We start from the raw sequence: 24,817 nt of genomic DNA on the forward strand, positions 1-24,817 counted from the left end.
TCATCATAACAATTGATGTAAAAATATGCAATATTTTCAATCAAATGGGCCTTAACCTCACTACCTACACATAACTACTTTTAAAATCTTGAACCCTGTCTAACTCATGCTTCCATATCTCTCAACCTGCTTTTCTACACATGCACGTAGACACACATTTCTACACGATATATATGTATACTACCAGTTTTCAGTTCAATGTATATAAATATATAATATATAATTATATTCCTGTGTATGTATACAAATATAAATCAAAGGTATGTGTATAGGTATGTATTTCATATGCTTATATAAATATATCATACAAATAATGTATGTGTATATAAATACATGACTGTATACATACATACACAGAAATACACTTATTTAAACAAAAGGGACCTAAATAAACATAGTTCTCTAAGAATAAAAGGTTATGTCTCACTCTTTCAATAACAGTTTATAGTTTTCTACTGTATGTTCTTCTATAATTGTTATGAACATTTCCCATTTTTGTTGAATGTTAAGTTGTTTTAATTTTTTGCCTTTTTTTGTTTTTTGTTTGTTTTTCTGGTACGTAGGCCTCTCACTGTTGTGGCCTCTCCCATTGCGGAGCACAGGCTCCGGACGCACAGGCTCAGCGGCCATGGCTCACGGGCCCAGCCGCTCCACGGCATGTGGGATCTTCCCGGACAGGGGCACGAACCCGTGTCCCCTGTATCGGCAGGCGGACTCTCAACCACTGCGCCACCAGGTAAGCCCAGTTTTTTGCCATTATTAATGAAGTTCTGAAGAATACGGTGGGCAAGATTACTTGAAAAACTCTCCTAAAAGAAAAGGGTTAGGTATGCTAGGTTAAATGTACACAACTTATTTTTAAGTGCGTGGTTGATTTTGGAAGTGTGCAGTCGAAATGTGCAGGACCCATGAAGGAAGGGTGGTCCATGTGTGAGAGTGATAGCTCTATTAAGAGTGGATTGAAGATCTTGATAGCTTAGAACAGAAGCTGGAAATCCTGTTTTTATGGAGCCAAATGGCAAATATTTTAGGCTTTGTAGACCAAAGAGGCAAAATTGAGGATATTATTTAGGTACTTAGGTAACCATTTAAAATGCTACCAGTTAAAACGTGAAAATTATTCATAGCTCATAGGCCATAAAAAATAGGCAGCTGTCTGGATTTGGAATACAGGCCGTAATTGAATGACACACCCGGTATAGAGACTTGTTTTTAAATGGCCATGACCACATGGGAGGCAGGAGGTAAGACTCCATCCCTACTAGATGGGAAGTTAGAACTAAAGCTATCTATCCCTGGCTTCACCTTTAATGAAAGGGTGTGCCAGGAGAAAAAAATATCTGCTGGCAAAGGGAGACTAAGAGCAAATTCTCTTGGCCTCTGCTCTGGGTAGGAAACAGGTAGGAAATCTTGAGAATTCTGAACCGCAGATCTGTGTTCACAGTGTTTGGGTTGCAAATTTATTTGCGGTCTTGCAAACAGAAGCTAAGAAATTAATTTACAATGCTCCCAAATCGGTGGTATTCCAAACACAAAACTAAACCCTTTCTGGAGAGGTAGACCTTCAACACAGGCCTGTAGCGTTCCCACAGATAAAGTTTAGCTAAACGTGAGCTCATGATCTAAATTTACACAATAATGAAGAAATCAGCTACAAGTGGAGAGAATCAGCAAAAACAATCAATAGCAGAATTAGATTCCCAAGGCCATCCATCAGATGTTGGAATAATCAGGTGCCAGGCAGAAAATATACATAAAACTAGAACTGAAACAAGGAGCAAGGATGTTTTAAAAGACTGGGTAGGATCTTTCAAACATTTTTAGAGTACATGTCATTGTTAAAGCTAAAAACTCGAAGGTCGTGTAATACAGCAGATTAATCGTGGAGAAGAGTGAAATTATGCTGTTTTTAAAAATATGGCAGGTCAGATTTCCTGCCTAATTATATAAGTTGATTTATCTTAAAAAATACACAGTATTTTAAAGACTTATTGGCTGTAAAATAAGTTAAGGGTATTTCAAAGGGCTTCTCTGCAAAGAAAAGTGAGAAGTAGCAAAACACAGAAAGTCGAGGGGAAAAAATGTCAATATATACATGGCTATAGGGTGAACTAAGCCTTAGGCCAGCAACTATGAGGAGGAGCTGACCCTTAGATACGTACAACTAAGCTGGAACCTTCAAAAAGTTCAACTGTTTATAAGTCAAAAGATTTATTAAAATTAATAACCAAGTGTTTTAATTGACATCAGAAGAGTAAAACAATAAACCCTGAGAACATAGAAAAATAGACAGTAAAGATATGAGCAGAACTTAATAAAACAGAAAAAAGTATAAAATTGAGGTGATTTAGTAAGTCAAAGAATATTCTTTGAAAAGATTTAAAAAAACAAACTTTGATTAAGCAAAACAAAAACGTAACTAAACAATATACAGAAAGAATCAGGACAATGTTATAGCAGAGAGTACAAACAGAGAATATATGAAATGCCAGTAAATTTGAACATTTCTGTAAAGTGGACAATTTCCTAGCTCCTAAAGTTTACCAAAACTGACACAAGCGGAAAATTGTAGCTGGAGTTCTTACACCAGTAAAGGAATTAAGTCAATAGTTTACAAGCTTTCACCAAGAAAATACCAGACCCGGCCAGATCATTTGGGAGGTGAATTCTATCAAACTTCTGTTAAACAGATAACATCAATATTAACAAAGAAAAACTTCTAGGGAGTAGCAAAGAAGAATGCTCCTTTATTCATCTTATGAAGTCTATATAATCCTAATACTGAAAATAGATTAGGACTGTAAGGAAAAAGAAATTTACAGGTCAAATTTACTTGTAAATATAAAAGGAAAAATTTTAAACTATGCTATTAGCTACCCAAGTTCACTAGAGTAAGAAAAAGCACGAGCAAGTTAGGTCATCCAATGTAGTTTAATGTCAAGAATATATATCAATAGATTGAAATCACCACATTTTATTTCTTTCATGTGTCTCTTTAACAAATTGGCAAGTACTTATATTGATCTCTCTTGTACTAGGCACTGTGCCAAGTCACTTACATATTTACTCCTTTAAACCTTCTATCATCCCTGGGGGAAAGTTCTATTTTGCTTCCATTTCTTAGCTAAGACTCTAACCCCCAGGAAAGTAAAGCAACATTTGTAAGTTTTTGTGGATGGTCAGTGACGGGACCAGTACAGGAACATCCAAAGTCTGTGCTTGGAAACAGTGCCCCATGTTGACACTCACATTACAGATGAAAGGAAAGGAACCATGCACTTACCATATAGATTAAATCTCACATTACAGGTTAAAGGAAAGGAACCATGCACTTACATTATAGATTAATACCCACATAACAGGTTAAAGGAAAAAGAAACATGTGCTTCTCTCAAAAGTTGTAAAGAAGGCATATCCATTTCTAAATATATTTCCCAATTTCTTTTGCTTGTTTTCTGACCTTTGTAGTGCATTTTGCCATGAGGAAAATTTTAATTCTTATATAATTAAATGTATCCTTTTTTTCTTTGTATCTTAGAAAGGTATTCCTCATGAATAACTTATTTCAAGTCTCCCAGGTTTCTGATAGTTTTACACTTTCATTATTTTTTAACTTTTAACTGGTTGCTGTATCTAGAATTTAGTAATTCTATGATAGCCATATTTTCCCACTTTTGTTGAATAATTTTTGCTACTGATCCAGAATGTGAATTTTATTTTAATCTCAATTCCCTTACGCTCTTGCATCTAATTTTAAGATGCTTCCTATTCCACTGGTTGTTTTGTCTATCTAAAACAAAATGCTACCTTAAAAATAATGAAATTATAATATAATAAATGTCATTAGTAAACAGAATACAATATATAATAAATAGCATAATATAAAATAACAAAATATAATTTACCATATAACAAGGTCAAAGGAGAGCAAAAGTATACAATCATTGAAATATCCCCCAAAAGATATTTTATAAAATTCAATATTCATTTGTAATTTAAAAGAAAGAGTAAAAAAGGGATTGATGAATGCTTCCAAAATAAGAAGAAATTATATGTCTAAAAGAGAAAGAGGTAAGTGATAGACTTTAGTAACACTGGCAATAAATGCAGGACAAGATGAGGATGCCTGATATAATGTTAAAGAAAAAGTATTATGTAACATTGTGTTGCAGCACTGATGAGTTCAGTGAAAAGAGAATCTCATAGAAAAGAGTATCTCGTTCTTCTTAATGTATGTACACTTGTCCATTGCATGAACATAACAGCTTATTTAACCAATATGTTACTGATCTGCATCTGGATTTCTAGGTTTTCATGGAATTTTATTATGCACAGTTGTTTCAAACACTAGGACTTCCTCTTATGTTTATATCTTTTGAAAGAAACAATATCTCCACAGATGATTTATCTGTGCTGGCTGCTAGCTGACTTTGGGTACTACTCAGTTCTTCCCTTTACCTTCCTAGTCAATATGAAAAGGGAAGGCAAGAAGGTCTCCTGTTTAGAGACTGTAAAGATGGGTCTTGGTGATAAAGTCTTGGTGGTAAAGGCTAAAAGTATTAACCCAGAACAAATGTTTTTCCAGCTGTAACTGTGTGTGATTCCCTTGGCTTGATTCCATAGAGGATGTAAGACAAGACTGTAGAATCTGCCCTCAAAGTGCTTCCAGTAGGATGAGCTAAGTCAAGTATGGTGGCATATCCAATTCAAGACAAAATATCACGTCTCCTTTTCTCTCCTGGCAAAACTTGGTGGAGTGAATGTAGAAGTCACTGTATGCTTTAAATTAAAGCAACACAATAAATCTTGTATTGGAAGGTGATTATTCTGGTCTGTTTGTGGAGATGAATTGGAAATTGTCTAGAAGAAGGAAAATTAGGTTAACCAAAGTTAAACTCATAAAAAATTGAGCATTAATTAAATATCTGTGGTCTATGTTTCTCTTTGATCATAATTTCTCCCAATTTATAGACCTCTTTGATACCTGATTAATCCTTGTCAAAGATGCAGTTAACAATGATTATTACTGTGTATTAGGTTTTGCCTGGGCCCTGAAGAAACTATCCTAAATCACCAGCTATGATTGTCACTTGATTTCCTCACAGAGAACAATCAGAACTCCTTGTCTTAAGTGGCTTGGGATGTGAAACTAGTTAGTCTCTTAGATACTGTTAGAGGACCCTACAGAGCCCATTGGTGAAAGTTTGGAAAACACTGGGCTTCTTAAAATTGATTCTTGTAGTGCTTCAGGAAAGATCACTGAACCAAAAGGATAATGGTGTTTCTGGTTCTGTTGTTAGTGTTCTCCATGGAAACATTGCTGAAGCTTCTGCACTCAATTTCCTTCCCCATGTGTGAATGTCACTGAAAATATCCAACTCCACTCTATCCCCATGTAACTTCAGAAACTAAGCAAAATGAAGACTCAAAATTCATTTCAAATAATGAAAGGAATATATAACGTAGAATGGAAGTGGGAAAATACTTGGTTTAAATTCTGGAAAGTACCAACTATACAATTCTGGATAAGTTGCTTCATCTTGCTTAGTCTAATTTAATGCCCATCTCACAGGATGTTATGATGATTAATTTAATATCTTTGTATAACGTACAGTGTTATGTAATTTCTTCTTGTTTTTCTTGAGTAAATTCATATCCTTAAGCAACTCACTGTAAACAATAGTTAGTTACTTGCTTAAATTACTCTTATCTTCTATTATCAGCTGAATTGTGTCCTGCTCTAGTTGATATGTGGAAGTCTTAACCCCCAATACCTCGTAATATGACTGTATTTGGAGATAAGGCCCGTAAATAGGTAACTGAGGTCAAATGTGTGGGCTCTAATCCAATGACTGGTGTCCTTATAAAAAGAAAATATTAGGACACAGACATGCACAGAGAGAAGACCATGTGAAGACAAAAGGAAAACATGGCATCTACAAACCAAGAAGAGATACTTGAGAAGAAATCAATCCTGCTGACATCTTATGTCAGATTTCTAGCCTCTAGACCTGTGAGTGAGTAAATTTCTGTTGTTTAACCTCCTCAGTCTCTGGTACTTTGTCATGGCAGCTCTAGGAAACTAATACAACTTTTTATGGCCTCCTTGTCTCAAGTTGAAAGTTCAATATTTGGCATCATAGCTAGGAAACAAAAATATCATCTACATTCCTTGTTGTAGTCTTTCTTCCCCATTCTCATTGCTAGTAATTTCCATATTTGGGTCTGTTTTCTGTGCCTTGTAAACAGAGCGTTACGCTCATTTCTGGTCTTACTGCTAATATACAGTAAATGTGCAGATACTGAATAGATTTTGGAGAAGTGCAGCATATAGTTGGCACATGTGTGTATGTGTGTGTATTCATATAATTTATACTTTTTCTCTATTTTCTTCCTTTGGTGAGCTAAGATTCTCTGCTTTTGTGACTAGTACTCCTGAATACTAATCCCTGAATTTAATTCACCAAAAATTGCCAAAAATAATAATAATATGGGGAAAGAGAGAGTGATAGAGGGAGAAGAACAAACAATCAGGCAAGGGCAGTACTGTGAATTATTAGGGTCTTATTAATAAGATTATATTAGTCTAGAGGAAATGACCGTAAATATCATCAGTGAGCCCAGTTGGTCTTTACTGACTGCTAGACACATCCCTGAGTTCTGTTCTTAGTCTCCAACTGTGTGATTACTACTGTCTGGAAGTATCATTTGAACAACTAAAGTCACTTAATGGAAAACGAATATGTCTTTAGAGAATCAACAGTAATTTTTCTATCTGATTACAAAGGAATGTTGACTGTCTGGAAACCTCAGTCATATTTGTAAGCAGGAAAGCATTGGCTATTAAAAGTGGATGATGTAAAGAGATGAGCAGAAACTTTGGCGATAGGTATACCTGGATTTAATTCTCACTCCTACCGCTTGGCAGCTGGATAACATTAGGCAAGTTTCATACCTCCCTGAAATTCACTTAATTCAGTCTGTAAAATGGCATAATAACTTATTATAGCATCCTTTTAGGAATTTTAAATCAGTTATTGAAATAAAAGTACACAATATATAGACAAGTATGGATTCCTCAATAGGTGTTTGACCTTTCATTTCTCCAGTATCCCACCCGCATCAAATAAAGAAAAATACTTTTTAAACTTTACGAATATTTCATTGTTCTAAAGTTAAAGCCATTAAAAATAGAAATAATCAAATGGCCTACTATCATACCATTAGAAGAAAAAAAAGTGTTCATGAGAGTTCCAGATTAGAATACAAATTTTCCTTAGGCACCTGTTGATGTATGCTATTCTGCTCTTTACAATAAATAATTAAATTTAAAACACTTAATTCCTCACTTTTAAGACCTTATTAGTTTACAAATTACATATTGACCTATGCTAAATTTTATACCGACCCATGCTAATGAATTCAATACAGAAAACAAAAAACACTGCACTCAAGCAAACTACATATATATATATATATATATATATATATATATATATATATATATATATATTACCTAAATGCATTTATATCCTACCATATCTCATAAAGCATTGTGGTAACTCACCGGAATACAGACAATCAAATATAATGGCAAAAGCACTTAATATAAACAGGGCCAAGGAAACATAGAAGATGAAGAAAAGATGAGGGAAATGTGAACAGGAGGAAGTGTAGTTAATCGAGTTGTATGTTTTGACCTTAAGATTCTCTGTGTGGGGACTTCCCTGGTGGCACAGTGGTTGGGAATCCTCCTGCCAGTGCAGGGGACATGGGTTCGGGCCCTGGTCTGGGAAGATCCCACATGCCGCGGAGCAACTAAGCCCGTGCGCCACAACTTCTGAGCCTGTGCTCTAGGGCCACTGAGCCACAACTACTGAAGCCCACGTGCCACAACTACTGAAACCCTAGCGCCTAGAGCCCGTGCTCCGCAACGAGAGAAGCCACAGCAATGAGGAGCCTGCACACCACAATGTAGAGTAGCCCCCACTTGCCCCAACTAGAGAAAGCCCATGTGCAGCAACAAAGACCCAACACAGCCAAAAATAAATAAATTTATTAAAAAAAAGATTCTCTGTGGATAAAACAACATGTAAATAATTGGTTACAAAGCCATGTTATTTGAAGGTGCCAGACTGCACATTAACAGTCTGACACAAAGGGACAGCACAGGAAAACTATTCAAAGATAAAGATTTTTAAATCTTTGCAGTTTGAAACCTTTTAGAGCAAGTATAATGAGCTCGACACACATTTCAACACTCCACGTGTTAATCACATTTTCAAAGCATGTCTCAAAGTCATTGGAAATAGTTGCTGTCTCTGTCTCTGATATGTAAAACAGACCTGTGATGTGTAAAACTCAGGAGGTATTGATATCCACTTTTTGGCATCTGAACAGGAAACAAAGTTGTTTCGCAGTGATAATAAAGAATGAAGTAAATGCACCAGTCAAATAAAAGACAAAGTACTGAGGGAATGTATTAACAAAACGAATCCAACTAAATTCTGGTTACCTGGGGCCTACGATTGTACACACTGCATGGAAATACCCCAGCCTAAATACTGGCATAGGAGGAAGGGTACTGCTAAGCCCATCACAGTATAATCCTTTTAAATGTCCCTTTCAAGGTTGTCTCCACTCAACACTGAGTATAGGAAAACTTCCCATCAGGCAGAAACACTGGCTGTGCAATGATTGACCAAGAAATTAACACACTAATGAATAAATGATGCTAATTTATTTCTATCCCTGACAACGGGAAACAGCACACACTCTGTGTCAATGGTATGTCCTCTTTCCCACTTTTCTAAATGGTCAAGTATGTTTTTCCCTTCATTGCTTTATATCATGTGTGGCAGGCATGATGGGAAATGGCTACCAATGGTTCTGTTATTGATTTCTACCTTCATTTCACTGTGGCTAAAGAAGATACTTTGTATGATTTCAGTTTCTTAACAATGTATTGGTACTTGTATTGTGGCGTAACATATGGTCTTTCCTGGAGAATGTTCCATGTGTACTTGAGAAAAATGTGTATTCTGCTGTTGTTGAGTGGAGTGATCTATATATGGCTGTTAGGTTTAGTTGGTTAAATGTGTTATTCAGTCCCCCTACCTCTCTACTGATCTACTGTCTAGATGTGTTATCCATTATTGAAAGCAAGGTATTGATCTCGAACTATTATTTTAGAAGTATCTATTTCTTCCTTCAATTCTGTCAATGTCTGCTTCACATATTTGGGGGATGTTTGGTACATATATGTTTATAGTTGTTATATCTTCTTGATAGATTGAACTTGTTATCAACATATAGTGGCCTCCTTTTCCTCTTGTGATAGTTTTTGATTTAAAGTTTATTTTGTGTGATATTAACATAGCCATCCCAGATCTATCTACCTTCCTTCCTTCCTTCCTTCCTTTCTTCCTTCCTTCCTTCCTTCTTCTTTCTCTCTCTTTATTTCTTTTTGTTACTATTTGCATGGGATATTTTATTCTGTGCTTTAACTTTCAACCAACTTGTGTCTCTTGAAATCAAGTGAGTTTTTTGCGGACAGCATATACTTGGATTATGGATGTTTTTAAGGTCCATTCTGCCAATATTTATCTTTTTATTGGAGAGCTTAATCCACTTTTTCAAAAATTACTGATGAGGAAGAACTTAATTCTCTCTGTTTCCTGGCTGTTTTCTGTATGTCTTATGCATTTTTTGCCCCTCATTTACTCCATTACTGACTTCTTCTGTGCTTAGCCGATTTTGTTGTAGTGAACTCTTGATTCCTTTTTCATTTCTTTTTGCATATAGTCTATTGATATTTTCTTTGTGGTTATCAAGAAGATTACATTTACCCTTCTAAAGTTCAACCAATATCCTTTGAATTGGAACCAACTTCAATAGCACACAGAAACTCTGTTCCTCTACAGTTCCATTCCTCCTCCTTACATTATTGTTGTCACAAATTACACCTTTATACTTTGTGAGCCCAATAACATGGATTTATGATTATTTTATGCATTTGTTTCTTCAATCATGTAAGAAATGAAAACTAGCGTTACAAGCCAGTAGCACAATACTGGCTTTAGTATCTGCCCATGGAGATTTCTATTTCTTTATACACCTTCGAGTTGCTGTCTAGTGTCCTCTCATTTCAAGCTGAAGGTTCAATTTAGCATTTTTCATAGGGCAGTGTTAGGAAGTTGTAAAACAAACGCCCTCAGCCTTTGTTCATCTGGGAATGTGTTAACTTCTCCCTAAGTTTTGAAACCATTTTGGGCAAATATAGAATTCTTGGTGGACAATTTTTTTCCTTCAGCACTTTAAATATATATGTCTGGCCTCTTGCTTCCGTGGTTTCAGATAGGAAATTAGCTATGAATCTTTTTGAGGATCCCTGCTTTGTAACAAATTTGTTTTTTCTTTCTCCTTTGGGAGTAGAGATTCTTTCTCTGTCTTTTGGCATCTGAGAGTTTGATTATATTGTTTCTTGTTGTGGCGTTCCTTGAGTTTCTCTTAGTCCTGAAATCAGGCAAAGATTTACAGCAACCAAACACATACTGAACCAGGGAAGAGGCAATTTGAAAATGGCAGGAAAGCTTTGTGGCATTTTTACTTGCCCTTGCCCCATCTACTGTTAGTGTAGTGGTGGTCTTAAAGTGGTGGGGTCTTAATGCAGTGATAGTCTTAAAGTAGCAGCAGACCATTCCTAGTATGGGACCCTCAATCCTGCTTCAGGAGGGAGCAGAAGAGACCATACTCTCGGATTATTATGTGTATCTGTTCTAACCTGTCTTGGAGTTACCTGAAGGACTGACACAAGATGCTTATCTCTGTCTTAGCTAACCTGGAACACAGTCTGGAAAAGCAGCGGTCATTGCTCAAAAAAAGTGCAAGGTGAACTGACAAAGCACAGATGGCTGGGGCAGAAGACTGTGCATTGAAATACAATAGACCACATAAGATGCAGGAGCAAAAGTTGGGGGAGATTCTTTGGGAACTTAGAACATACAAAAAGTACACATGTGTCCAGAGAAATTAAGAAAGCCACATGCATACTCAAGATCAGATGCATGTTCTGAAAACACCAGAGGAGTCTCTAAGCTTTTACCATGGGCTGAGCCCTGAACTCAGTGCAGGTCAGCTAAATGTTGAAGGAGTGATCCAGCAATCTGCACAATGGGGAGAGGTGTGTGGTTTTGAGTGTGCGTGTGGATGTGCTTGTGTATATTTGTTTTTGTTTGTCTTAGGTGCAGGGATTCAAGGACATCTCTGTCAAAACATTAGGTAAACATGAACTAAAGGAACAGAGACTTCAGTGCCTACATACGATAAGGAGTACACTCATTGCAAAACTAGTTTGGAAAGGTCCCCAAACAAACAGACTACTACAGCCTTCAACAATCCAAAGCCAAGAAAACCCTGGGAAAGTGGGAGAATCTGATTTCCATAGACACCACATTATAATATTTGAAAGCCAAATGTTCAACCAAAAAACTCACAAGGTATACAAAGACATGGAAAAGTATGGTCCATTTAAGAAAACAAATTAATTGATGAAACCATCCCTAAGGAAGCCCAGAATTTTCTCCATTGCATATTCTTGCCTCCTTTGTCATAGATTCATTGACATAAGTGCATGGGTTTCTTTCTGGGCTCTCTATTCTGTTCCAGTGATGGATGTTTTTGTGCCGGTACCATACTGTTTTGATTACTGTAGGTTTGCAGCACAGTCTGAAGCCAGGGAGCATGATTCCTCCAGTTGTGTTCTTCTTTCTCAAGACTGTTTTAGCTATTCAGGATCTTTTGCGTTTCCATACAAACTTTAAAATTATTTGTTCTAGGTCTGTGGAAAATGCCCTTAATATGTTGATACAGACTGCATTGAATCCGTAGATGTCCTTGGGTATGATGGTCATTTTAACAATATTAATTCTTCCAATCCGTGACCATGGTATATCTTTCCAGCTGTTTGTGTCATCTTTCATTTCTTTTACGCGTGTCATATAGTTTCCTGGGTACAGGTCTTTTACCTCCTTAGGCAGGTTTATTCTTATGTATTTTATTCTTTTTTATGCGATTGTAAATGGGATTGTTTCCTTAATTTCTCTTTCTGATAGTTCACTGTGAGTGTATAGAAATACAAAATTTATATATAGAAATCTAGTGTATCCTGAAAATTTACCAAGTTCATGTTTGAGCTCGAATAGTTTTTTGATGGTGTCTTTCAGATTTTCTATGTATCATGCCATCTGCCAACAGTGACAGTTTTACTTTTTCCTTTCCATTTTGGAGTCCTTTTATTTATTTATTTTTTCTTGTCTGATTGCTGTGGCTAGGATTTCCAAAACTCTGTTCAATAAAAGTGGTGAGAGTGGGCATCCTTGTCTTGTTCCTGATCTTACAGGAAATGCTTTCAGCTTTTCACCATTGAGTATGTTAGCTATGGGCTTGTCATATATGGCCTTTATTATGTTGAGGTATGTTCCCTGTATGCCCACTTTCTGGAGAGTTTTTACCATGAATGGATATTGAATTTTTTCAGAAGCTTTTTCTGCACCTATTGAGATGATTGTATGGTTTTTAGTCTTCAATTTGTTACTGTGATGATAAGAGACCTAAGATAGCTACAGAGGCTAAGTGACCTTTCCTTCCCTGAATGGGTAGGTATCCTTGTTCTGCCTTCTAACTGAGTTAGTATCTGAGTAAACAACTGCCAGGTGTCATTTAGTTCACAATACACTGCTGTGGCAATATAGAAATGAATTTGCCTAAGTCATTTGGCTTTTCTCAATTATAGTAAATGAATATACTGAATGAATACTTCAACGTAAGGAAATGTTCTTAAAAATATATTAATGTAGGCAACTTCAGTGGAGAACTGAAAACAAAACATTCAGGTAAAGGGCTGAAATAAAAGTACACTCAGTTGTATCCAGTTTCCTCTTGTAAATCTCTCTTTTTAATTTGAGTGGACAGTCACTTGAGAATATCTGACTTGGGGCTAAGGAAATCTAAGCCTTCTTGGCCACACTGTATTCTCTTATGTCATTTACTAAAGACACCAGGTGGGCTGCTGAAAAAAGAGTGGGAAAAATCAATCCCTCACATCCAAAGGGCGGCTCTTGAAAATATGTGTGTTGTTGTAGTTATTTTGCTCTTCTGGCCTCAGAAGTTCTAATCTTAACCTTAGCCCCTCATGGAGAGAGACTTTGTAAACCAATTCCCACATTACTCATTATGTGACCGTTGAAAAAGAGAAACCCAGCTCTTTCCCTGTGCTTTCAACCAGTTATCTTCTTCAAAAATCTGTTTGGATTGTTATACCTTAATCTTGCCTGGCAAGGGACTTATGGGAAGGTTCTTATTGTTTGAAAGTTTGGTGCCAGTATCTGCAAAGAAAGAAGAAAGATGTGTTTATGAAACATCCCAATAGTGAAGGTGTGTGAAAGCAACTTTTGAAAAAGTTAATTTGTCAGAGTTTAGCCGTATTATTACATTTTATTTTATTCATTGAAAATAAATAATTATCAATGAATCCTTTCTACATTTTCTAGTTTCCCAAAGTTCCCTGTATTCACATTCTAAGAGGAAAAATGGTATTTTAAGTCACTGCTCTCCACCTTATATTATTTATAATCACTCCTCGTGACCTCTTCCTTCCAAGAAATGTGATCCTGAGAAGTGTCCTTTGTTTGTCTTTGTGGAATAAGTGATGAGGATGCATCCTGGAGACCTGTGAGATGTTTAACTTGTGGCATAATGAAAGTAGGAGAGTTCTGGAAAGATCTGGAAAGGTGGCTGGTAGAGTGTGGCCAGATGTGGTGGGAGAAGAGAGACATACAGAGAGAGGGAGAGGAAATTTTCAGAAGGAGAAAATGAAACAAATAATTAAATAAGTTTTGTTGTGTGGTATGGGACGCAAGCCTTTCTCTCCCCCTTTCCTTCACAATGTCTTTGTTAAAGACTGTGTTTTTCATTAGTTTTACTAAGATAGGATTTGCCGTTTTGTTTGGATACTGAGAATGGACCCATGGAAACAGTTACATTTGGGTTATCTCTGACTGTCTTTAATGAAGAACATAAATATTGGCCACACTATCCATGCACATGCTATCACCATGTCTTTTTTGTTCTCTGTTCATATATCTAAGTCCTCTTCTTTCTTTAAGGTCAATCTCAAATCTCATCTGAAATGTACATTTATTGATAGATTCAACCCATAATGAACTGTCCCTTCTTTGTCCTCCTTAGGCTCTGATTATTTACAAAAACTCATTTTTGAACTTAGAAACTGTCCAATATGATATATTAGTTATTTCACAGCATATGTTATATCCTCAACACAATTATACGCTTTTGTGGGGCTGGGATCATACATTCTGTAATTTTTCTCAGTACTTACACTTACTTTGATAAAAAGCGCATTCATTCATCTAAACATCATTTATTGGGTGTTAATTAAATATCTCAACTCAGTAAATATTGTTTGAATGAATGCATGCATGAATGAGGGAGTATGCAATAGGTAGCCTAATGTACCGCCCAATGTGAGAAAACCAAAAACATAAACACAAAAGCAAGCCAAAAAGTGGACCAGGACTTTCTGTAAAATATCCTGCTTTTTGTTGGATGATGCCATGAAAATCAAGATGCTCCTGAAAGGTCTTAATAGCTGACCACGAATAGTAAACAATTGAAATTCTCTCAGGCTTCTTCAACCCTATCACTGGACACATTTATACCTCTCAGGAGTGGTATTAAAAGAAGAGATTAATAAAGCTTTTATAGATGAGTTGATAAATCTCTAAAGATTTAAGTCTTCATTGCCTGCTAGGTTTTCTCTATTTTGGGTTTCCAAAAGATTTCAATAAACCACAGGATAATTAAAAATTAGACATTATCTTTCTTACCTTGATGTTTTTTGATGGTAAACACCTTTTTATTGTCTCCATAGTGCTGCCTAGTTTCCACCAGTACAGTACTTAAGTGAATTTTGCTCTGGATATTGAATATTACTTAAATAACTAAAGTAACTTCCTCAGAATTATTATTCTATTCTGGTTAGGATACTATCTGCTCTGGTTTGTTAAAATTTCCCTTTAGAGTGGTTTTAATTTTGTTTCTGATAGGGTCCTAGGATTTATTGCCACACCCATCCTGCATCTGTTTTTCTTTGAATTACTCTCCTTGCAGTTTCTGATTCATACAGGGCCTTACAGGTTAGTGACAACCTGGCCATCACAACGCTGGGAAGGACAGGCCTACTTTTCAGAGGTGTTGATGTTTTCTGTACCTGAAGGTTTTCAAGAGATATCAATCTTCCTCACCACCGCCCTTGGCCCTCTTAATGGACTAAGCAGTTCCTCATGAAATTTCTGTAGGATATCTGTACCAACTTCTCAATATTGTTCCATCCTGAGTCTATAAATTCCTGGCCTCAAGGTAATGTTAGATTTCTAGCTCCAGCCCCTATTTACATAAGGCCTATACTAAGGAACGGAACCCACAGACATCAGTCCACTCTTCTTTCTCTGGATTTAATTTCTCTGTTACTTTCTGAAACATGCAGGTGTTCCTTTCTTTCTTTTAATCTCAGCTATGTGCTTTTAACCTTTTCAAAATTGACCCAGAATTTACATGTGTCTCCAGTAAGAGTACATTAAATTGAGCTTAGTCTGTTATTCTACTGGCATATTTGAGATCCAGATAATTTGCTACTTAACTGGATTCAATGACCTGTATATTTCAGGCATCTAACACTTACCATGTTCCAAATTTCCCTCCTTATACTTAGTAATTTTCTTGGGAATCTGGATGACATAAAATGGAATAAAGTTAGTGAGTGGCCCAGGAATGCCTGAAAGTTTGTTTGTCAGAGTGGCCAGGGAAAGTTAAGCAAGGAAGAAAAGCAAATGAAAAACAGAATCCCATTATTATGGCTAAGTTTACTCCCAGGATTCCATGCAGAGCTCTCTGTAGAGCTGGGTTGGGTTATAATTTATGCCAGAGCTCTACATGGGGCTGACACCATCTCATGCCAAGCTCTCAGTTCTGGGCTAACGTCATCTCTGGTCCACTCTGTGGAGTGGAAACTTTGGAGGAATGGCCAATGTGTTCCGTGGTGTAGGAAGAGGGAAATTATGAATGTGACTTTCTAAATTGTGGAGGAACTAACCACTGTAAATGTGCCTTGAACTATGTTGTTTAATTTGACCAGTCAGATCAATGACATTCCCCTTGAATGAAATGCTGCTACGTATATGAGCAGAAAAACAAAACTGGTATAAGGAATAGATAGCTAGTGGGAAGCTTCCGCATAGCACAGGGAGATCCGCTCGGTGCTTTGTGACCACCTAGAGGGGGTGGGATAGGGAGGGTGGGAAGGAGGGAGATGCAAGAGGGAGGAGATATGGGGACATATGTATAACTGATTTACTTTGTTATAAAGCAGAAACTAACACACCATTGTAAAGCAATTATACTCCAATAAAGATGTTACCAAAAAAAACTGGTATAAGGAGATGGAGAGACTGGGAGTCTTATTTTCCCACCAATTAACTTTGCCTCTGACCATGACCTTCCCTTTGAGTCTCCTAGACCTTGGGGATGATCGCAGCCCCTTGGGTTGGGTGACGGCAACCCCATCTTCACTAGAACCTCTATAGTTAACTTTGATTTTTCCCACTCCGTCTATCCATCCCATGTGTGCAGTCAGACATTTGATCTTGGACTTTTCCTGACAAAATATGCTTGAATATAACCATTTCTTTTCACTCCCACTGCTACTGTTGTCACTGCCTTAACTAGGGCTTTATCTTTAAGTTCTTTATATAAATATATAAATATCTATATATAAATATACAAATAAAATATAATATTAATTCTGATGATTTTAAAGTCTTTTCTTGATAAAGACTTTTCCTGATAAAGATACACAATATCTTATGTAAATATTTTTGTATTATCTGTTCTTTTCTTAGAAGTTTAGTCATATGATTCTATCTCTTGGTTTGTCTAGAACTTTTTGATTGAATGCTGGCTATTTTATTTGGCTTTTTTTGTTTTTCTCAGTGGAAACGTTGTTTTGCTTCAAAATATTTTATTCTACCTGGAAGTAGCAAATCTTCAAATTACAATTTTTTAAATGCTTTCAAATATCAATACTATAGGTGTCACAAAATCTAGAAAAATGACATTTAAAAATGAACTACTGCCAGATGTGTCTCTATAAAACTTTTCCCCCACTCTTTTAGCTATATATTCTTTAACTGCCTCCTCATACGACAGTTTATGTATTTTCGAAATCAAATTTTAAGAAATAAACTTTGTAGTTTTTAGACATAGATTTCTTGTACCATGGTTGATTAGAATTTGCTTCTAGTTATTAATAGTTTAGAAAAGTTTATTTCAGCTTCACAATTTATTATTGATAATGTCACATTAATTTTCATTGTTAACTTTGAGCAAACCTCTATGGATTACTTCCTCATAAGTATTTACTATTATAAATGCATTACTGATTTCAGTACTGCTATAGGTTTGTGCATTACAGGGATTCTGATAAAATACTCATTCATACCATTCCATTACACACATTGTTGATGGAGTATATTCATTCATTCATTCATTCATTCATTCATTTATTTATTTTTGGCTGTGTTGGGTCTTCGTTGCTGTGCGCAGGCTTTCTCTACTTGCAGGGACTGGGGGCTACTCTTCGTTGCGGTGCACAGGCTTCTCATTGCGGTGGCTTCTCTTGTTGCAGAGCACGGGCGCTAGGCACGGAGGCTTCAGTAGTTCTGGCTCGCAGGCTCAATAGTCGTGGCTCACGGGCTCTAGAGCACAGGTTCCGTAGTTGTGGCACACCGGCTTAGTTGCTCCGTGGAATGTGGGATCTTCCCGGACCAGGACTCGAACCCTTGTCCCCTGTATTGGCAGGTGGCTTCTTAACCACGGCGCCATCAGGGAAGCCCCTGGAGTATATTCTTGACAGAAGAAAATTTCCGTTTTGACTAAGCATTGATGAGAACTGAATCTTTGACTTATCTTTCACATGCCTGATGATTGAAATAATTTTCCACAGATTAGCTTCTGGTTTTGTACTTTTCAGTTCTTTTTTTCTTCTTCAAACGCACATGCTTTGAGAGCTGTGAAGTGCAAGACACGGCTATATTGTAAGGTGGGTTTTGTCCTTATGCTTCTGTGTCTTGTGCTAGGTTAAGTCAGTAGAGCAGTCAGTATGAGTACTGGAAGTTATTCCTGTAATGCGATAGTATATAGTCAATTACATATGGCGGTGTCTGAAAATCACATAATAGCCTCACTTAAAACATCTCTTTAGGGCTTCCCTGGTGGCGCAGTGGTTGAGAGTCCACCTGCCGACGCAGGGGACACAGGTTCGTGTCCCAGTCCGGGAAGATCCCACATGCCGCGGAGCGGCTAGGCCCGTGAGCCATGGCCGCTGAGCCTGTGCATCCAGAGCCTGTGCTCCACAACGGGAGAGGCCACAACAATGAGAGGCCCGCGTACCACAGAAAAAAGAAAATCTCCTTAGCCAGATTTCAAAAAAGCCTGTGGCCATTCCAATATGATCCAACATAGCGGAATATGATAGAAGGAAAATTGGCAAAGAAAGAGACGCTGGTCTTACCTGATGGAAATTAAAATATCTCACTTTTGACAATTTTGCAAAAACTTATAATTCCATGAACTAATTTCTAGGGTTCTTCATAGGACCTAAAAAGGAACCCATAGAGTTGTGGAACAACAATAGAAGCTGCTGTGATGAGAAGCCCAGGCACTGCAACAAAGAGTAGCCCCCGCTCGCCACAACTAGAGAAAGTCTGCACGCAGCATTGAAGACCCAACGCAGCCAAAATAAAAATAAATAAATAAAGATAAATAAATTTAATTTTAAAAAAGTAATACTCAGGTTTGAGGCATGAGAGGTATGATGAGGAGAAATTAGCTAATCCTTTCAGAACTTTTAAAATATCAAACTCAGTCTCTAAGATTTTAGCATTATATACAACATTGGTTACTTATTAGTGGTTTGGGAAGGCCAATTTAAAATTTTCTGATCTTACTGTATTGAAATTCACGGCCCTAATGTTTTCCACATTGATTATATGAATGATGAAGTAAAGTCAATCATGTATTTCCTTTCCAACTGGACAGAAAACAAAATTTTAAAAAGTGTTTGGACTACTGACTTCTGATTTCTTCTAAGGCAAGTGTATAGGTAATTTTTATTCCCTGATGAGGAGAAAAATGGTGGAAGAGGGCAGGGTTAGGAATTAAGATTTCAAGAGCGTGAGAGGTAGATGGCCAACCAGAGTTCCTAAGGTTCGGTGCCTGTAACTGTTGCCGCCGCTTAAGCCTGCCAAAGCAGTGGTACGGCTGCTGCCCTCGTATTTGCTACCTCTAGAAACATTCTTGCCAGTACTGGCGGCAGCGGGACTCAATTACCCCCTTTTATCACTCTCTGCAGACCCTCCAGATGACGTCTTCTGTGGGCAACGTGGCCGACAGCACAGAACCAACGAAACGTATGCTTTCCTTCCAAGGGTTAGCTGAGTTGGTACATCGAGAGTATCAGGCAGGAGATTTTGAGGCAGCTGAGAGACACTGCATGCAGCTGTGGAGACAAGAGCCAGACAATACTGGAGTACTTTTATTACTTTCATCTCTACACTTCCAGTGTCGAAGGCTAGACAGATCTGCCCACTTTAGTACTCTGGCAATTAAACAGAACCCTCTTCTGGCAGAAGCCTATTCGAATTTGGGGAATGTGTACAAGGAAAGAGGGCAGTTGCAGGAAGCAATTGAGCATTACCGGCATGCATTGCATCTCAAACCAGATTTCATCGATGGTTATATTAACCTGGCAGCCGCTTTGGTAGCAGCAGGCGACATGGAAGGGGCAGTACAAGCTTACGTCTCTGCTCTTCAGTGCAATCCTGATTTGTACTGTGTTCGCAGTGACCTGGGGAACCTGCTCAAAGCCCTGGGTCGCTTGGAAGGAGCCAAGGCATGTTATTTGAAAGCAATGGAGACGCAACCGAACTTTGCAGTAGCTTGGAGTAATCTTGGCTGTGTTTTCAATGCACAAGGGGAGATTTGGCTTGCAATTCATCACTTTGAAAAGGCTGTCACCCTTGACCCCAATTTTCTGGATGCTTATATCAATTTAGGAAATGTCTTGAAAGAGGCACGGATTTTTGACAGAGCTGTGGCAGCTTACCTTTGTGCCCTAAGCTTGAGCCCAAATCATGCAGTGGTACATGCCAACCTGGCTTGTGTATACTATGAGCAAGGCCTGATAGATCTGGCAATAGACACCTACAGGCGAGCTATTGAGTTGCAACCACATTTCCCTGATGCTTACTGCAACCTAGCCAACGCTCTGGAAGAGAAGGGCAGTGTTGCCGAAGCAGAAGATTGTTATAATACAGCTCTGCGGCTGTGTCCCATCCATGCAGACTCTCTGAATAACCTAGCCAATATCAAAGGAGACCAGGGAAACATTGAAGAGGCAGTTCGCTTGTATTGTAAAGCATTAGAAGTCTTCCCAGAGTTTGCTGTTGCCCATTCAAATTTAGCAAGTGTATTGCAGCAGCAGGGAAAACTGCAGGAAGCTCTGATGCATTATAAGGAGGCTGTTCGAATCAGTCCTACTTTTGCTGATGCCTACTGTAACATGGGAAACACTCTAAAGGAGATGCAGGATGTTCAGGGAGCCTTGCAGTGTTATACTCGTGCCATTCAGATTAACCCTGCACTTGCGGATGCCCACAGCAATCTGGCTTCCATTCACAAGTATTCAGGGAATATTCCAGAAGCAATTGCTTCTTATCGCACTGCTCTGAAGCTTGAACCTGATTTTCCTGACGCTTATTGTGATTTGGCTCATTGCCTGCAGATTGTCTGTGATTGGACAGACTATGATGAGCGAATGAAGAAGTTGGTCAGCATTGTGGCTGACCAGCTGGAGAAGAATAGGTTGCCTTCTGTGCAGCCTCATCATAGTATGCTCTATCCTCTTTCTCATGGCTTCAGGAAGGCTATTGCTGAGAGCCATGGGAACCTCTGCTTGGATGAGATCGGTGTCCTTCATAAACCACCGTACGAACATCCAAAAGACTTGAAGCTCAGTGATGGTCGACTGCGTGTAGGATACGTGAGTTCTGACTTTGGGAATCATCCTACTTCTCATCTTATGCAGTCTATTCCAGGCATGCACAATCCTGATAAATTTGAGGTATTCTGTTATGCCCTGAGCCCAGATGATGGCACAAACTTCCGAGCGAAGGTGATGGCAGAAGCCCATCATTTCATTGATCTTTCTCAGATTCCATGCAATGGGAAAGCAGCTGATCGCATCCATCAAGATGGTATACACATCCTTGTAAATATGAATGGTTATACCAGGGGTGCTCGAAATGAACTCTTTGCTCTCAGGCCAGCTCCTATTCAGGCAATGTGGCTGGGCTACCCTGGGACCAGTGGCGTGCTTTTCATGGATTATATCATCACTGATCAGGAAACTTCACCTGCTGAAGTTGCTGAGCAGTATTCTGAGAAACTGGCTTATATGCCCCATACTTTCTTTATTGGTGATCATGCTAATATGTTCCCTCACCTGAAGAAGAAGGCAGTCATCGATTTTCAGTCCAATGGGCACATTTATGACAATCGGATTGTGCTGAATGGCATCGACCTCAAAGCATTTCTTGATAGTCTCCCAGATGTGCAGATTGTCAAGATGAAATGTCCTGATGGAGGAGACAACGCAGACAGCAGTAATACGGCTCTTAATATGCCTGTCATTCCTATGAATACTATTGCAGAGGCAGTTATTGAAATGATTAACAGAGGACAAATTCAGATAACAGTTAATGGATTCAGTCTTAGCAATGGACTGGCAACTACCCAGATCAACATTAAGGCTGCCACTGGAGAGGAGGTTCCCCGTACCATTATTGTAACCACACGTTCTCAGTACGGGTTACCGGAAGATGCCATTGTGTACTGTAACTTTAATCAGTTATATAAAATTGACCCATCTACTTTGCAGATGTGGGCAAATATTCTGAAGCGTGTTCCCAATAGTGTACTGTGGCTGTTGCGTTTTCCAGCAGTAGGAGAACCTAATATTCAACAGTATGCACAAAATATGGGCCTTCCCCAGAACCGTATCATTTTTTCACCTGTTGCTCCTAAAGAGGAACATGTTCGGAGAGGCCAGCTGGCTGATGTCTGCTTGGACACTCCACTCTGTAATGGACACACCACAGGGATGGATGTCCTTTGGTCAGGGACACCCATGGTGACTATGCCAGGAGAGACTCTTGCTTCCCGAGTTGCAGCTTCCCAGCTCACTTGTTTAGGCTGTCGTGAGCTTATTGCTAAAAATAGACAAGAATATGAAGACATAGCTGTGAAACTGGGAACTGATCTAGAATACCTGAAGAAACTTCGTGGCAAAGTCTGGAAGCAGAGAACATCTAGCCCTCTGTTCAACACCAAACAATACACGATGGACCTAGAGCGGCTCTATCTACAGATGTGGGAGCATTACGCAGCTGGCAACAAACCTGATCACATGATTAAGCCTGTTGAAGTCACTGAGTCGGCCTAAATAATGACTGTGTGCACAGGAGAATTACCCTGTACCTGAGCCTCAACCTTCTGGGGGAAAGGGAACTACTTTTTCCTTATCTGTACAATACCATGCTGCAGATGGGTGACAGACAATGATAAGAAATAGCACAGCCAGACTTGCTTCCTGCATGATCATGATCATGATAGGGAGAGACACAAGAGATGGGAAACTGCTGTTCCACAAGGAGTCTCCATAGAATTTTGCAGCAGCCAGGTGTCTGGAAGGTCTGGAAGGTAAGTCTGGAAGGTCTGATCTCCCTTGGTCTTCCATAGGATGGATGGTTAGTGTGGAAGGGAGATAGAGATTGCCCAGCCGTTTTGTGATTATCATGGATTGATTGAGTCTTCTGAATTAATATTTTTCTTTATATTTTGGGTATTGGAGCTTTTAAAAATGTTTGGTTTCAGGTATTTTTATTCATGTGAAGTGTGTATGATTCTCTTGAGATAAGCTTTTAAGCTAAAATATTCCTTGTTTTAGTTTCTGAACTCTACAGATAAATGGGGACTTTGCTGGTATAGTCTTTTTATAGGTTGTGTAAACCACTTGAGCTTATATCAGTCATTTTAGTGTCTGACATAATGTTCGGAACTATCAGTGCTTTGTTGGTTTATAGATGATGGCTTAAATTATTTTCCTGGTCCGTTTCCTTCTTCCCTTCCCCCCACTTTAAAAATTCTCCTGTAACTTGGCTAACAAAAAACCAAGTCTGATTCAAAACCTCCCAGAGTGTTTCTCTTAACCGCGTCATCTGGTGCCGAATGAAGATTCTTAGGAGTGATTATTAATTCTGAAGGGCACAGTTGTGGTACTGTCACTGATGATAATAATAATGGATTTTTGGCCTAGAGTGTTGACCTATTTCACCAGTGTTTTACCGTTGACTGCCCCTCTATGCTGCTTCCAAAAGTGATAGTGTGTGTTAAGATTTTTACTTTCATTTCTAATGTATGTTTGTTTGTTTTAGTGAGTCCTGTTCTTCCTTTTTCTTTCAGCAGAAATGAAATCCCAGGTAAGTATAAGTATTCAAATATTTGATCAGTAAGTCACAGTTATCTCCAGTACATTAAATAACTTTCATCAAAAAACATGTTATAGGTAAAAAGCTCTGAAGGACCAGCTATGTATATGATAATTATGTTTCAGACCTTCTAGGGTATTATATATAATAACTTGTCTTCTGGACGTGGTCTTGAAGTCTTTATGGATTCAGTCTCAGTAGTAGCGAACTGCACTGCTACTTGGTTTGGAGTACAAATTAGACTTTAGCCCTCTTGGAGGTTGAGTTTTTGGTATTGAAAACCATAGGAATGAAATTATTGTATTTCAACAAAGGATCGAGGGCTTGAGGCTTAAACAAGGCAACATACGTGTGGGAAGCAGTCAGCCTTGAGGGCAGGTAAGGACATGCCAGGCATGCGGCCGCTGCTCGAAGGGACTGTCCCTACTTGTTCCCCTCCTTGTTCCATTCCATGGGAGATAAATCACCAGGGCCCAGAGATCAGAAAGAATGTAAAATGAGACAAGCAAAGCTGTCTCCCCCCTGCACATGCAGGTTATTTTTGATGCTTCTGGGTTTATGGGTTTCCTCCCAGGGAAGTTTATCTTGAGCCGAGACAGTCTGTAGATAATGTAAACCACCATCTGGCAACCTTCCGATTTCTAGTCTAGATAATCTGCAACTGTAGCATAATAAAATTTGCCTTGCAACCATCAGTTGTCTTGGTCCTTCTGACCCCACCCTTCGGTGCCTCTTCAGTTCCTTACCCCTTCCCTTCTGACCCTGGGGGTGAGATCCTCTTTCTCCGGCTGGTCCGCGGCAAGTGGCACTCGAACAGGGACCTGAAGCGTGAAGGCAGTTAAAAGAAAAAGAAAGTGCAGGTAAGAGAACCCTTATGCAAAATATGTGTGGCCACCAGTAAAAGTGAAACGAATAGAGGCATAAGGCAATAGTCAGAAGTAAAATAAGATGGGGCAAAAGGGCTCAAAGATGTATGAATTATTTGCTCAGGTTTTACTTTTGATGCTTAAAGCTCGGGGTAATAAAGTTTCTGAACTTTATTGTTGACTGAATTTTTACAGCATATCCATGGTGTATCTCCCTGGTTTCCTGATGGTGGCTCTGGTGACATAGAAATCTGGCAGAAAGTTGGAGAA

General features: G+C 38.4%; 1 protein-coding gene across 1 annotated transcript; it reads left to right on the top strand.

Moving 5' to 3' along the window:
- Nucleotides 1–19,495: 19,495 nt before the first annotated feature.
- Nucleotides 19,496–22,652, top strand: LOC309959606 (UDP-N-acetylglucosamine--peptide N-acetylglucosaminyltransferase 110 kDa subunit-like; the record flags this gene model as incomplete). The annotated part of the gene is made up of 1 exon (XM_082835958.1): nt 19,496–22,652. One exon carries the CDS (start codon nt 19,496–19,498, stop codon nt 22,634–22,636), a length of 3,141 nt encoding a protein of 1,046 aa, XP_082692084.1. The 3' UTR covers nt 22,637–22,652.
- Between the last annotated feature and the right edge of the window lie 2,165 nt (nt 22,653–24,817).

Source organism: Leucopleurus acutus, assembly GCF_964270905.1.
Source record: "Leucopleurus acutus genome assembly, chromosome: 3".
Classification (NCBI taxonomy): Eukaryota; Metazoa; Chordata; class Mammalia; order Artiodactyla; family Delphinidae; genus Leucopleurus; species Leucopleurus acutus.